Source organism: Capricornis sumatraensis, chromosome 23, assembly GCF_032405125.1.
Source record: "Capricornis sumatraensis isolate serow.1 chromosome 23, serow.2, whole genome shotgun sequence".
NCBI classification, from domain to species: domain Eukaryota; kingdom Metazoa; phylum Chordata; class Mammalia; order Artiodactyla; family Bovidae; genus Capricornis; species Capricornis sumatraensis.
In genome coordinates, this window is record NC_091091.1 from 17,774,088 (window position 1) to 17,789,391 (window position 15,304).

Sequence of the window (15,304 nt, forward strand, 5' to 3'; positions counted from 1 at the left end):
CATCTTTTAATTTCATGGCTGCAATCACCATCTGTAGTGATTTTGGAGCCCCCCAAAATAAAGTCTGACACTGTTTCCACTGTTTCACCATCTATTTGCCATGAAATGATGGGACCAGATGCCATGATCTTCGTTTTCTGAATGTTGAGCTTTAAGCCAACTTTTTCACTCTCCTCTTTCACTTTCATCAAGAGGCTTTTTAGTTCCTCTTCACTTTCTGCCGTAAGGGTGGTGTCATCTGCATATACTCTGCTCTAAAAAAACCAGATCATCTAGAAGTGGCTAAAAAGAGCAGCTGTTTTAAGTCGACACTGTTGCAAAATGCATGGTGCTTTCATTCTGAAGACATGTGATTAATTGAAAATGAATGCTGTTCTCTTGGGCACTGACAACCGAGGAAGGAAGATTGTACAAGAGCCTGGACATTTGGAATTTTCTCTTAAGTATTCTGTCTGAGTTGTGACATGAAGGAGGATATTCAGGGCTTTCAGAAAGAGCAGTTCAGATATGCCTCAGCCCCTTACAAGAGGGAAGGCGTTTTGCAGCTGCTGGTGATCTGTGGAGAAAGACGAGCATCTTGGATTCTTGAGCAAAATGCTTCCTGAACTGGGTTCCAGAGCAGTGTTTGTTGAATGTAACTGTGCCAACTCACTGGAAAAGACCCTGATGCTAGGAAAGATTGAGAGCAGGAGGAGAAGGGGAGAAAGAGATTGAGATGGTTGGATGGCATCACTGACTCCATAGACATAAGTCTGAGCAAACTATGGGAGATAGTGGAGAACAGAGGAGACCGGCATGCTGCAGTCCATGGGGTTGCAGAGTCAGACACGACTTAGTAACCGAACAACAACAAAGGGCAGGAAGCTGGGATAGAGTCAGGACTCCAACCCTAGTTCTTTTGATTCTACATGTTGAAATGTCTTAACAAAGATCAAATTTTCCCCACACTTAAAGATCTGTAAAATGAAAATACGGACACTATATTTATTGAATAAATGTGTGTATAAGTGGACAAGCTCATTAAACAAAAATTAATGATTTCTTTCATGTAACATTTTTTCAGTTTTGAATATATGTGGAAAATGTTTCACAAGGGATGAAAAAATATAGTAAAATCCCATGTTATTGAACCTATTAGACCGCAGAAACTAGATTTTTTTTTTTTCCTCCTGGAGCACTTATTAATGTGTCATAGAACCCTGTGGAGGAAAAGATTCCTTAACAGACCCTAAAGTATGAACCCCTGCACCCATGGAAGGCGTGCAGCACCATTCCCAAAGCCCTCTGCAGAGGCCAACCCTCAGGCCCATGTGAGCTGGGGCTTTCTACTCCCTTGATCCGCTCAATAGTGAACATGATGGCTATCGAGAAGGGCCTGTTGTACAAGTATGACGTTTTCTTCACTTTGCTTCCAGGTGGAGAAGAATTTTGGTGATGTGAAGGAGAAATACCTGAGTGAATACTGCTTTTCTGGCACCTACATCCTGGCGCTCCTCCTGAATGGCTACCATTTTACAGCTGAGTCCTGGAAAAATATTCACTTCATGAACAAGGTTTGTTGGGTTAAGGGGGAAGTCGGGTGGTAGTGACTGAGAGAGCTTTGAGTTTGAAAGAGGTAGCAGTCAGCCTAATTTAAATTTTGGCCCTATGTCCTGTTCTGCCACCTCACCTCTAACCCAAGCTGGCATTTTGTGTCTGGCTCTCCTGGCATGTTGACCAGCCAAGTTGTGGGCATCCTATCTAAGGAGGTCTACTTACATTCTCAGCCTCACCTTTCTGCTCATATAACAATGACTAACCCTTTATAAGACAAAATATAAGATATTAAAGTAATATAACAGTATCTCAACAGCCACAGTGATTCTATGTGCTGGCTTCAACATCCATCCCAAAGGCCCCTTCATGAATCCAGAAAGGATGATCACGATTTCTTATAAGGGGTGAAGGCCTTGTTAGTTGCAGCTTTAAGAATGACCAGTCTGAAAGCTCACTGTGAGGAATGAGAGGAATGACTGTGCATGGGGGCCTTTGCTTAAGAAATCAGGCTTAGCATAAGCCTTACAGAAGCAACCTCATGGTTGTGCATTACCAAAGCATCACCTGCAGGCATTCAGGCCTGGAGCAACATTTATATTGGCAGTGAGACACATGAACACACTCGTCCCTGATGAAAAGTATTAAGGACAGTGTTTCTCTACCTTTTAAACTCATACCAATTAATGGCAAAAACAATTTACCCCTTTATTAAATATGGTGACTTCAAGCAAAACAAAGCATTAAGGCCGAGGACTGTGGTGGCCGTGAAAGTACCAGTTTCACCACACTCTTGTCAATATTGCCTTTGCTAATTTGAATCTTTTCCTTGTTTTAACATCCAAGTTTTCCTTCTGTTCCATCATAGTTTGTCTGTTTGAGAAAGATGTCTATGTCAGACTTATATTCTCTGAGGTACAACTCTGATCTGTTATTTCTAAACCCTAGGTGATAACTCCAGTAACTCTGGAGGCTTCTTTGACACAGGCAGTCAGACAAAGTTCCAGTTTCCCATAAAAGGAAGTGGGCATTTTACAAATTATTAATTCCTAGTACTGGTAAAGGCGTAGGGAAGAGGAGCATTTCACATGATATTGGCTGGGATGTAAACTGGCATAGCCTTTGGGAAGACTGTTTTGGCAATATGTGCTAGAAGCCTTAAACATCACTTTGTCCAACTACTCCATCTCTAGGGTTTATAAATAATTGAATAAAGTGAGTAAAAATGACCATATAAGGTAGTTCATACCAGTGATGATGCTGCAGAAATCCCTTAAGAGATGTGGGATAATATTTACAAAGAATTGTTAAGTGAATTCTACATGCAATTTAATTCCACTTTTTTCTGTCAAAAACATGCACAGAGAGATTGGTAGGATATAACACAAAATGATAATAACAACAACTCCGAGTGATGAAGCAGAGGTGGTTTTATCTTCAAAAAAAGAAGATACCTGTACTTTGTGATTTTCCTACCGTGACTATATATAACTCATGTAATAGAAATATTTCCACAATTATTTATTATTCACAGACTACCTATATTTCAATACATTTCAAGGTGATTTGAAAATATCCCTAGGAAGATGGCAGGGTTGGAGAATGTTTTTTCACTTGAGAATAATCCTTTCTCATGCATACGCAATGTCTTTGAACATCCGTTGAGTAAGACTGACTTGATGGGGATTATTCCCCAGGTTTTCCCCAGTTGAATTAGAACAGAAGTCCTGGTTTTGTATGGATTAGATTCCTGGGCCTGACATGGTTGTAGAAGGACAGGGACAGTCATTAATCTCTCATCTTTTCCCTGCTTCCGATCAGCCTCCAGCCCCCTTCCCCACCTCACCCACCCACATTCACACAAACAGCAAAAGAGAAATGCAAACTTCCAAAGGCCTAATTTGAATTAAGTTCTTCTTGGCAGGAGACCTGAGCCATCATTCACCAAATTCTTCTCTGAATTTGAGGAATACAGTAGTGAGGCCCCTCTCCTAATCACTTGCTCCTGTCTCCTCACAGCCATATTCCCAATTCAAAATATAGAAGGAATCCCTTTAGAGAACTGAACATGGTGCTTTCACTTCCTAGTGGTTCAATGTTACGGGTAGGGTTGAATGAAAGCTCATTTAATCCTCAAACCAGAAACAACACTTTCCCCACTGTTTGCAGGTCCGGAGCACCAGCGTTGGGTGGACTTTGGGCTACATGCTGAACCTGACCAACAAGATTCCAGCTGAGCAGCCACTGTCCGCACCCCTCCCCCACTCCACCTATGTCTTCCTCATGGTCCTCTTCTCCCTGATCCTGCTCGCAGTGATCATCGCAGGCATAGTTGTCTTTCACAAGCCTTCGTATCTCTGGAAAGACATGGTATAGCAGGAGCAGCTGAAATCTTCTGGCTGGAGTGAGAAAACTTGCCCAGGAAGCACTTTCCTCCACAGTGGTGCACAAGGTCACCACTCTTGCTCACCAAGGCCAGTCTTGACCAGCATGAGGCTTCTTTGGCTTTTGCTAAAGCCTCTCCATGGGAGGTATTCACCACCCTCTGCTTCAAGGACTTCCTGGCAGACACTGTCTTTTCTGTGAGTCTTTCCAAACTTCCCCCCTTTCTCTTTTGTACTCTCTGTTTGTGTGGGTCTTAAAGATCTGCCTCCTTTCATGATCATTGCTTTATAAAAGAACAATATTGACTTTGCCCCAAAGAACTGAGAATCTTGAGTCCTGTGCTGGGAAGCTGCCCTGGCTAAAAGAAGAATCTTGGGAACTAATTTAGTTGTGATCTTACAGACCTGTTTCCCATTTATTAAGAAAGCCATACAATGCCTTTGGAGAAGACAGACACACACCCAAGCCCAGCCTGCCCTTTCCATGGGAAAATTTTCTAGACTAAGCAAATGTGTGCTAGGGCAAAAGAGTCTTGCAAAGGAATTTCTGTGCTTATGCAGTAATAGTTAATCCAAGCCAAAAGAGGGTTTTTGCCTAAGTCACATATTCCTGGGTGATGCCAAAAATGATACAGAGTAGGACACACATACCAGAGATTATTTTAAAAGCTGCTGTACATATATATATAGGGATTCAGATATCAGGGCATATTATTTAGTTAGGTGTACACATGTCAGGAAGAAAAATACAGTGGCAACATAAGGTTGGAAAAATGCGTCCTCCAAAACATCTCCTGGGGTTGGTTTTCATTGTGGTAAAAGGCACAGAACCTAAAATTCACCATTATAACATAAACAGTGTAGTGGCACTTAGTACATTCACAATGCTGTGCGACTGTCATACTATCCAATTCCAGAATATTTTCATCACCAAGAAATTGGCCGGTATAAGAGCATCCTGAGGTAGACATGAACCATCAACCTTTCCATTTTGCTAAACATGCTAACCACTTGCACCACAAAGATGCTCCCTGAGATGCTCACTAAAGCCATGCTATATCTTACTGTCCCAGGATCTAATTTAGTGAGGGAACTTCATGAGTGAGAGTGGCATGCCTTTTTGGTGTCATGGTATTTACACAACAAAGTGTGCCAGGAACCACATCTACAAGTATTACTGCTGGTTCTAGGTACTTTTGCTTTAAGCATCTTTGCCATAGACATCTTTGCCACAAGCACTTGTGGCCACATTTTCACTGTAGTAATTGGCTTGGAAGCAATTTTGCCATAAAATATAAAATAATGGAAAATAAAAGAGGGGCAATTAAAGGACACAAGGAAATGAATAACAAAATTCAAGACACTATGAAATATAAAATGTTTGCATACATTTAAAATGTGTGTAGATTCATGGCAATACTGTACAAATAGCTTATTTTATTTTGCAGGTTGTACCTAAGCACTCCAAGTCTTTCATTCATAGCATTTTCTATGGAGTTTATTTTTTTGGCTCATTGGTTTGTCTCCTCATTCTGCATCATACTTTTTCTTGTTCACTAAAATTTCTTCCTTCATAAAGAGTGATGTAAGTTTCCAAGTACTTAGAGGCATCTTTGTAACTGAGCTTTGTGCTGTGCTGTGAAAGCTTCTACACAGCTGTTGTTTGCTCTTGGCGTACTGTCACGTGTCCGTTGACAGACATTCCAAAGTCATGTGGGAAACATGGGTTTCCCTCTCCACCTTCTAGGACTGTGGCCTCTTTCTCCTCCAAAGTAGTGTTTCAAAATAAGAAACCAACTCTTGGGACAAATCAGTGTCATATGCCAGCTGAATAAAGCCATCGATAATGTTGCCAACTAGAAGAAATGCTAACACATTTTAACCGGTTGAAACCAAACTGTCAAACCAAAAACTCTCACGTTGGTTATTTTATCTTTCACGGAGACTGTGCCTTATAGGCAGTGAGTTATCTGATGAAAATGTTTGCCGCAAAAACGCTTGTGGCAGAGGTGTCAATGGCAAAGATACTTATGGTGAAGGGGCCTAGGACGCATTTCAACATGTAATTAATATGTAATTAATGAGATTTCTTATTTTTTAATATTAAGTTTTTGAAATTTGTTGTGTATATTACACTTAGAGCACATCCTAATCAGGACTACATTTTAAGTGCTCAATAGCCATGTGTGACTAGTGGCAACCATATTAAACAGCACATATCAAAAAGTACATTCAAAGCTAAAAAACCCAGGCAATGTACTTTGTCTTTCTTTGGTGGGGCAGACTTCTTTAAACAGCTATAGATGCTGTAACATCCTTGCTATTATTTATTATATATGAAGTTTAACATTATCCTTAACAAGCTTTTAACATCCCAGCTCAGAATTTCACATTATTCCTCAGGTTTTGTTGTGTTTTTTTTTTTGTGACAATAGAGATGCCTGTCATTCAAACCAAGATGCTTGATGATTAACCCTAAACTTTAGAAAATTTAATCTAGATTTAAAGATAATACAAGATAATTTGGATGCTTATATTCTATAGTCAAAGTGTAAATTTGAATATTAAAATAAAGATTAGTCTCTTAAGAGCTCACAAAGTTTACCATATAATAGTAAAATTACTATTAAAATATATTTTCATGTATTGTTGGTTTGAAAGATGAGTTGAATTTCACCAAAATGGTTTCATCCCTCTCTGATTCAGAGTCTGATAATTGCTATCTTGTTTGAACATAAGTTGCTCACAATTAGCCTGCACTAGCCAGGTATTTCAGTTTGTACTAGTTTTTTCTTTAATTTCTTATAACGACCTCAAAATTTCAGTGGCTTACCACAGTAAACATTGATTTTCATGTTCATGGGTCTCAAGTCAGCTAGTATCTCTATTTCTGGCAGTAGGTCAAGTTCAGGCCTGCTCCATGTATCTCCCACTCTTCTTGTCTGGTGACTTCCTGAGCCATGTTCTGAGTAGAAGGGACATGAAACGGACAGAAAATGCAGGATGCCTCTTCAGGTCTTGGCCCAGACTTGACCCTGTCACTTCCATTCACATTCTACTGACCAAAATAAGTCATATGACCAACCCCAACTTTACCAATTGAAGAAACACTGGGAAAAATTGCAGAGTCATATGGCAAAGGACATGAATGACTAATTGTAACAGAAAATGCATGAAACACTGGGCACAATGCTTCAGTCTACCACAGCTTCTCATTACCTAAAAAGCATGTTCTCCATAAACTGAAACCTACTTATCTTGTCAAAGAATATCCTTTAAAAAAATGTCATTTCTTACAAAACATCACCAATTCCATCTTCTTTCCACAGCCTTAACCAGGATCCTCCCACATCAGTCTCACATTCTCCAAAATGACAGATTAACTCAGAGACCTTCTATTTATTTTCCTTGTATGTTTAAGACAGTGTATAGTTAACTACTCAAGTTTTTATTTGCACAAGAATCTAATACAACTGAACATAATTGGTTTAATCACAATAGTCTTTTAATAGTTATTTTAATATTTATTTAATTATTTTAAATTAATTGGGAAAAGAATGTCTCCATAAACCTTCTTCTTTCAAAGTGGCATTTAAGACTACATGTTTTAAAAGTGTTGTTATGCCTTTTGTATTTCTCTATTTTAAGTAAATTAATTTCTAAATTTATATTGATGATATAATGATGGAATCATCCTCATCAGCACCTGAGTTGACTTTTTATTTCTATTTCCCTTTTGCATGATGAGTATCAGAGAACATGGATTAGTCAATGAAAAGTGAGATACAGTCTCCTAAGAAACAATGTCATTTCTTATAGCAAGGTTCTAAGAAGAGAGGGGAGGAAAGTCCTGTGATAGCGAACAGTGTGTATTTAGGATGACTTATACTGAGCTCTACCTTTCCTCATAAACTTGCTCCTCCTCCTGCATTTTATCATGATTAACACCACCACTTCCTTAAGGAACCAAGATCAGAATCAACTTTATCAGTGTTGAAGTGACAGGGGCTTGTCCTGGCCAAGACCTGCCCATTCTGCCTTTATATAGCATTTTTCATTTTGATTCCCCTTTCCAATCTTGTGATTACCACCCCAGTAGAAACCTGATATCAAGAACAATGATCTTGTCTGCAATATATTACTTTCAGATTAATCAATATTTGCTACGCAGTTTGGAGACAATTAGTGTCCCATGTCATGTTAATGCTTGTCCTGTGGGGGAAACAAGAGTTCTGTGCTCAAATAATTTGGGGAAATTCTGGGTTAAATAAAATTTAATAAATTATTTTTTTTAATGTATTGAAGTATAGTCGATTTACAATTTGTGTGTTTCTTGTGTATGGCAAAATGATTCAGTTATATATATTCTTTTTCATATTCTTTTCCATTATGATTTATTACAGGATACTGAAATTGTTCCCTGTGCTATACAGTAGAATCTTGGTGTTTTTCTATTTTATATATCATAGCTTAATAATATATAATAATTATATAAAATATATAATAGTAATTAGCATCTTCTAATCCCAACCTCTCAATCCATCACTCCCCCAACCCCCTCCCCTTTGGCAACCACAAATCTGTTCTCTATGTCTGTGAGTCTGTTTCTGTTTCAAAGATAAATTCATTTGTGACATTTTAGATTCCACATATAAAAATTTAATAAATTCTTCAGGAATCCTAAGGGCTTTTTATAAAAAGTAATGCTCATGCTGATTGCAGTTTGCATTTCCAAAATTTATTTGACTTAAACACTTTTTACTCCTGTAAAACAAATAATATCTCATGAAATACTAGTTTCCGATATCCTTATGATGCATCTTAACAAGAGCTAACTGATCTGGTCCAATTGCTTTAGGTTACAAATTAAACAAGAGTGGCCTGAAAGGTTATGTCGCTTGTTCTAAATTATATACAATTTCTAAGCGGTAGAGCTAAAGCTTTAACGCACATTTCCTGATTCTTAGTAAGTATGTTTCATAACATTTATAAAATATTAATATAAAATCATGTCTCTTTTACCCACGAAAGCCTTCATTTTGAGGGTCAATCCATGGTTTAGTCCATAGAATCGGATGGGAGACTGGCTGCTTCATCAGAATCCCACATATCCACTCCAAGATTACTAGAGGAAAAATACCAACTCAAATTTTAAAAATTCAATCAGAAAGAGGCTTATAGGCTTTTAGGCATAAAAGCTGAGCACAAAGTAAGGAAAAAAAAAAAAAAGCAAATGGGGGTGGGGCGGTGCGAGGGAGGCAGGGAGGGGCGCCAGGGACGGAGGGCGGGCGCCTAACCAGGAGCAGGTACACACTGGACCGGCTACACACACGCTGTAACCGGGACCAGGTGCCCCAAAGAGGCCCTGCCCCGGCGGTTAACCCCAGGTCTACCCCAGACGAGGGCATCCGCGCAGATCCCGGGGCAGAGTCTGATTCATCCGCAGCGCTCAAAACTGGAGCCTCGGCGGGCGGCGGGCGGGGAGGAGGGCGCGGCCTGATGATGCTACCACAGCCTGGAAGACCGGGAAGAACCGCGTGATATGGAGCCTCCCATGGTCTCCGGGATAGCAGTGGGAGGAGAAGAGGAGGAAGTGCGGTAGGAACTGGGGCCGGGAGGAGAACGAGGCGGCCAGGAACCCAGGAGGAAGCAGCAGCAGCAGCCAGAGCTGACCGCCCAGGGTCCGGTCCTAGAGGAAGGAGCTTGCAAGGCACACGGATGAGACTGCAGCCAGGGTGCAGATAGTGACTGCAACCATGAAATGAAAAGACGCTTGCTCTTTGGAAGAAAAGCTATGACCAGCTTAGAATATTAAAAAGCAGAGACATTACTTTGCCAACAAAGGTCCGTCTACTCAAAACTGGTTTTTCCAGTTGGATGGAAGAGTTGGACCATAAAAAAAGCTGAGCACCGAAGAATTGATGCTTTTGAACTGTGGTGTTGGAGAAGACTCTTGAGAGTCCCTTGGACTGCAGGGAGATCAAACCAGTCAATCTACAGGAAATCAGTCCTGAATATTCATTGGAAGGAGTGATGCTGAAGCTGAAGCTCCAATACTTGGGCCACCTGATGCGAAGAACGGACTCCTTGGAAAAGAACCTGATTCTGGGAAAGACTGAAGGCAGGAGGAGAAGGGGACAACAGATGGCATGGTTGGATGGCATCACCAACTCGATGGACATGAGTTTGAGCAAGCTCGGGGAGTTGGTGATGGACAGGGAAGCCTAGTGTCCATGGGTTGCAAAGAGTTGGACATGCCTGAGCAACTGAACTGAACTGACATATATTATATTAGTTTCAGGTGTACAACATAGTGATCTGGTATTTTTATACATTGAAATGATCACAGTAAGCCTAGTTAACATTGTCACCACACCAAAATTTTTCTTATAATGAGAACTGCTGCTGCTGCTAAGTCACTTCAGTCGTGTCCAACTCTGTGCGACCCCTGAGACGGCAGCCCACCAGGCTCCACCGTCCCTGGGATTCTCCAGGCAAGAGCACTGGAGTGGGTTGCCATTTCCTTCTCCAGTGCATGAAAGTGAAAAGTGAAAGTGAAGTCGCTCAGTCGTGTCCGACTCTTAGCGACCCCATGGACAGCAGCCTACCAGGTTCCTCTGTCCATGGGATTTTCCAGGCAAGAGTACTGGAGTGGGGTGCCATTGCCTTCTCCAATACTAACAACTTTCAAATAGACAATACAAATATTATTAACTGTGTTACCACACTACACATTACACATCCCCCTATGACTTAAGTTTGTACCTTTGAACCCTTTCACCATTTCTCCCTCCTCCGGCAACCACCAATCCAATGTGTTCTGTTGTTTGAGCTTTTTTTTTAATTTGTTTTTGGCTGATTGTTGTTTTAGAGTCCTCTATGTAAAAGTGAGGTCATACAGTATCTATGTTTCTGATTGATTTCACTTAGCATAATGCCCTCAAGGTTCATCCATGTTGTAGCAAATTCAAGATTTCTTTTTTTGTGTGAGTGAATAATATTCCACTGTATATACAAGCATATCTCATTTACTGTGCTTGACTTTACTGCAGTTTGCAGATATTGTGTTTGTTTTTTACACATTGAGGTTTGTGGCCACCTTGGATCAAGCAAGTCTAGTGGTGCCATTTGTCCAAAAGCATTTGCTCACTTCTTGCCTCTGTTACATTTTGGTAATTTTGGCAATATTTCAAGCTTTTCCATCATTGTTCTATTTGTTGTGGTGGTCTGTGATCAGTGATCTGATACTATTGCAAAAATATTACAACTTGCTGAAGGCTCAAAAAAAGAAAGCAAATGGGCTCATCATTTGCATCTTGGAAAAATTGACAGATATTTTGCTATTTTGCCCTAATGGAAAGAATAAAGCTTAAGAACCATGGGGTAAAGGTCATCAGCCAAGCCAAATTTTAGAGAGGATTTTCAACTGTTAAGATATAAATATTATTTCCTGTGACCAAGAGATCATAAAAATTAAGGGTTTAAGTTTAAGAACAGGCACCATGAGGAAAGGGTGACAGAAGAAATAAAGGTGGAAAGGGAGTAAGGTCAGGAGTACTAAAGTACTGGACATCAGACCTCCCTGACTCCACCCTTCCATATATTTTCTCTGAGTACCCACTCTTTCACTATCTGAAATTACCTTATTTGTTCAATCAGCACTATCCATCTATTCATTAGTTTATCCATTCAGCAAATATTAGTACTTATTAGGAGCCCTAAATGTGCCAGGCACTGTTTAAACACTTGTGTGTATTCTCAGTTGCTAAGTTGCGTCAGACTCTTTGTTACCCAAGGACTGTAGCCCACCAGGCTCCTCTGTCCATGGGATTTCCCATGCAAGAATACTGGAGTATGTTGCCATTTTCTTCTCCAGGGGATCTTCCTGACCCAGGGATCAAACACAGATCTCCTGCTTGGCAAGCAGATTCTTTACCACTGCACACCACCTGGGAAGCCCATTTAAACACTTAAGAGATATAGTAATGATCAAACAAGGCTAAGTCCCTGTTCTCAAAAGAGAAGTAATAGTTCAGTTCAGCTCAGTTCAGTTCAGTCGCTCAGTTGTGTCTGACTCTTTGCGACCCCATGAATCGCAGCATGCCAGGCCTCCCTGTCCATCACCAACTCCCGGAGTTCACTCAGACTCATGTCCATCGAGTCCGTGATGCCATCCAGCCATCTCATCCTCTGTCGTCCCCTTCTCCTCCTGCCCCCAATCCCTCCCAGCATCAGAGTCTTTTCCAATGAGTCAACTCTTCACATGAGGTGGCCAAAGTACTGGAGTTTCAGCTTCAGCATCATTCCTTCCAAAGAACACCCAGGACCGGTCTCCTTTAGAATGGACTGGTTGGATCTCCTTGCAGTCCAAGGGACTCTCAAGAGTCTTCTCCAACACCACAGTTCAAAAGCATCAATTCTTCGGTGCTCAGCTTTCTTCACAGTCCAACTCTCCCATCCATACATGACCACTGGAAAAACCATAGCCTTGACTAGATGGACCTTTGTTGGCAAAGTAATGTCTCTGCTTTGCAATATGCTATCTAGGTTGGTCATAACTTTCCTTCCAAGGAGTAAGGAAATTCAAGTTAATGCAATAGGCAGTGACTGGTGGAGAAGGACAATATTAAATAAGATAACCAGGGAAGGCTGACTCTAAAGTGGTGATATTTAAACTAAGAGGTCAGCCATGCAAAGATAGAACATTCTAGGTAACGGGAACAGCAGTGCAGAATTCCTTCATATAACGCCTTGCTAGTCCACACAAAGACAAGATAAGAGAAGGGATCTGGTCTTTCTTATTCAATATTGACTTCTCAGAGCCAAACAGAGTTCTAGGACACAGTGGGTGTGCCATAAATACTTATAGAATGAAAAGGAATAGGCAGTGTGTCCTCTATTATAGCACCTACTCTATTATATTTGCTGGTTAACTTACCTATTTGAAGGAAAGGGCTCTTCCTGACCTCTGTAGCCATGTTTAGTACTATATCTGACATGTAGAGATCTTAGGAGAACTGCTAAGCAGCGTATAAAAGATGCTGAATGAATACTATATCTTTACAAAAGAAGAGAAAATAAAACAGAAGATATTCTTTAGGAATGCCTGCTGAAAATATGCTAAGATACATAAGATTTTTGAACTGTTCCAATGTTGCTTAGGTTTTTTTTTTTTTAGGGGGGTGGGTGTGAGTGCTGCGCCACACAGTTTACAGGATCTTAGATCTGGGACCAGGGATTGAACTGGGCTCCCAGAAGTGGAAGTGCAGAGTCCTAACCATTGGACAGCCAGGAAATTCCCTGTTGCTTTATTTCAAAAAGAAGAAAACTGACATCTGGACATGTTATAAAGGAAATTTTCTCAGAGATAATGGCTAGATAAAAAGATGGGAAGAATTATATCTTAGTTTAAGAACAGTAATCACTACCTTAACAGAATACTGAGTTCAAAAAGTGACTTTTCTAAATTCTAGTAAAGTGTTGATTTTCTGGTACTTTGCCATCTGTTGGGAAGAACATTTCCTAAGGTAAGGGCTATAAATAAGCACAAGCAAAAGGTTTCCAAGAGAAGGAAAACATGAGAGAGATTTAATTGAGGACTTCTTATAAGAAATAGAAATGAGTTAGCCAGTAAATTTTCCTCCTAGAATACTTGAATAAATACTAGGAAGGAAATTTCTAACTCCCAGGCAAAATTCAGTTTCTAGCTAAACTTTATTTAGCCTGTGTGTGCTAAGTCGCTTTAGTCATGTCCGACTCTTTGTGACCCTATGGACTGTAGCCCTCCAGGCTCCTCTGTCTATGAGGATTTTCCAGGCAAGAATACTGGAGTGGGTTGCCATGCCCTCCTCCAGGGGATCTTCCAAACCCAGGGATCATATCCAGTCTCCTGGATTGGCAGGTGGGTTCTTTACCGCTAGCGCCACTTGGGAAGCCCTTTATTTAGCCTGCTGCTGCTGCTGCTGCTAAGTCACTTCAGTCGTGTCCAACTCTGTCCAACCTCATAGACGGCAGCCCATCAGGCTCCCCTGTTCCTGGGATTCTCCAGGCAAGAACACTGGAGTGGGTTGCCATTTCCTTCTCCAATGCATGAAACTGAGAAGTGAAAGTGAAGTCGCTCAGTCATGTCCGACTCTTAGCAACCCCATGGACTGCAGCCTACCAGGCTCCTCTGTCCATGGGGTTTTCCAGGCAAGAGTACCGGAGTGGGGTGCCATTGCCTATTAAGCACTAAAAAAAAGACTTTAGTGCATTGTAGAATAAAACATGTGGTCTCTAAAAACAAATATAAAACAGTCATTCTTCTATGAACTATTAAATAAGCTTTACCAAATACTTATGATTTGAAAAGAAAATGTGATTTTAAAAATCAAGTATAGGAATAAAAGCACAAAGCCAAAGCGAGTCTATAAAATATCTGCAGTGAGAAGGAAGAAGACAACTTAAGGTGACTGATAGCTACCAGAAAATTAAGAGACAAGCTTGAATAATAGTGTGCAAAACTAAAAATACAAAGTATACATGGAGAGTGGTTAATGATCCCAGAGATCATTAACAAAGAAAAGCTGCAGGATTTGACTGGATTGTTGGTGATCTCTGGGAAGGCAATTTTAATTAAATGGTAAAAACAAAGTAGATACAGTAATCCCTGCTTATTTGTAGGGAACACATTCCAAGACTCCCAATGGATGTCTGAAACTGTGGATAGTAATGAACTATATATACACGTTTTCTCCTATATCATATATATGATAAAATTTATAAATTAGGCACATAAGAGATTGACAACAATAATGAATCATAACTTTCGTTACAGTATATTTCTGTAACTGTTTTATTTTATTACTGGTTACCGTCAATCTCATGTGCCTAATTTAAAAATAGAACATTACAGCAATATACTGTAATAAAAGTTACGTGAATGTGGTTGGTCTCCTTAATCAACTTCAGTTCTCTTGGAAATGTGGCAGTGCTTCTTCACTAGCAGACGCAGCCTCTCCAGTAATTGTTAACATTTTTCAGTACAAAACTGTTCCTAAATCTGTATAACCATCCCTTACTTGCCGTAAATGGCTTGGGATCATTTGTTTAATGGGTTCTTTCGCTGAAGTCTTTGTACAGACTACATCACAAGTGATGGTACAGCACATTACTCAAGTTGTGATAAGACAAAGTGCAAATTCATTTTGTCTCAACCCTGAGGAAGGAAATAAAATTAACCCACAGCAGATGGGAACTGTATAGAACAGGGGTTGGGAAGGTAAGCGATATGTTTTTGTAAATAAAGCCTTACTGGAACACAACCTCGCCCATTTCTTTATGTTGCCTATGGCTGATTTCAGGCTACAGTGGCAGACTTCAGTAATTGTGACAGAGGCTATATGGCC

General features: G+C 40.3%; 1 protein-coding gene across 1 annotated transcript in view; it reads left to right on the plus strand.

Moving 5' to 3' along the window:
• ENTPD1 (ectonucleoside triphosphate diphosphohydrolase 1) overlaps positions 1-8,164 on the plus strand; it is a 99,054-nt gene extending 90,890 nt beyond the window's left edge. The window contains exons 9-10 of the mRNA XM_068961243.1: positions 1,416-1,553; positions 3,703-8,164. Of these exons, the coding sequence (XP_068817344.1) occupies positions 1,416-1,553; positions 3,703-3,909 (345 nt within the window). The 3' untranslated portion in view covers positions 3,910-8,164. The remainder of the gene's footprint in view (positions 1-1,415; positions 1,554-3,702) is intronic.
• The last annotated feature ends 7,140 nt before the right edge of the window (positions 8,165-15,304 follow it).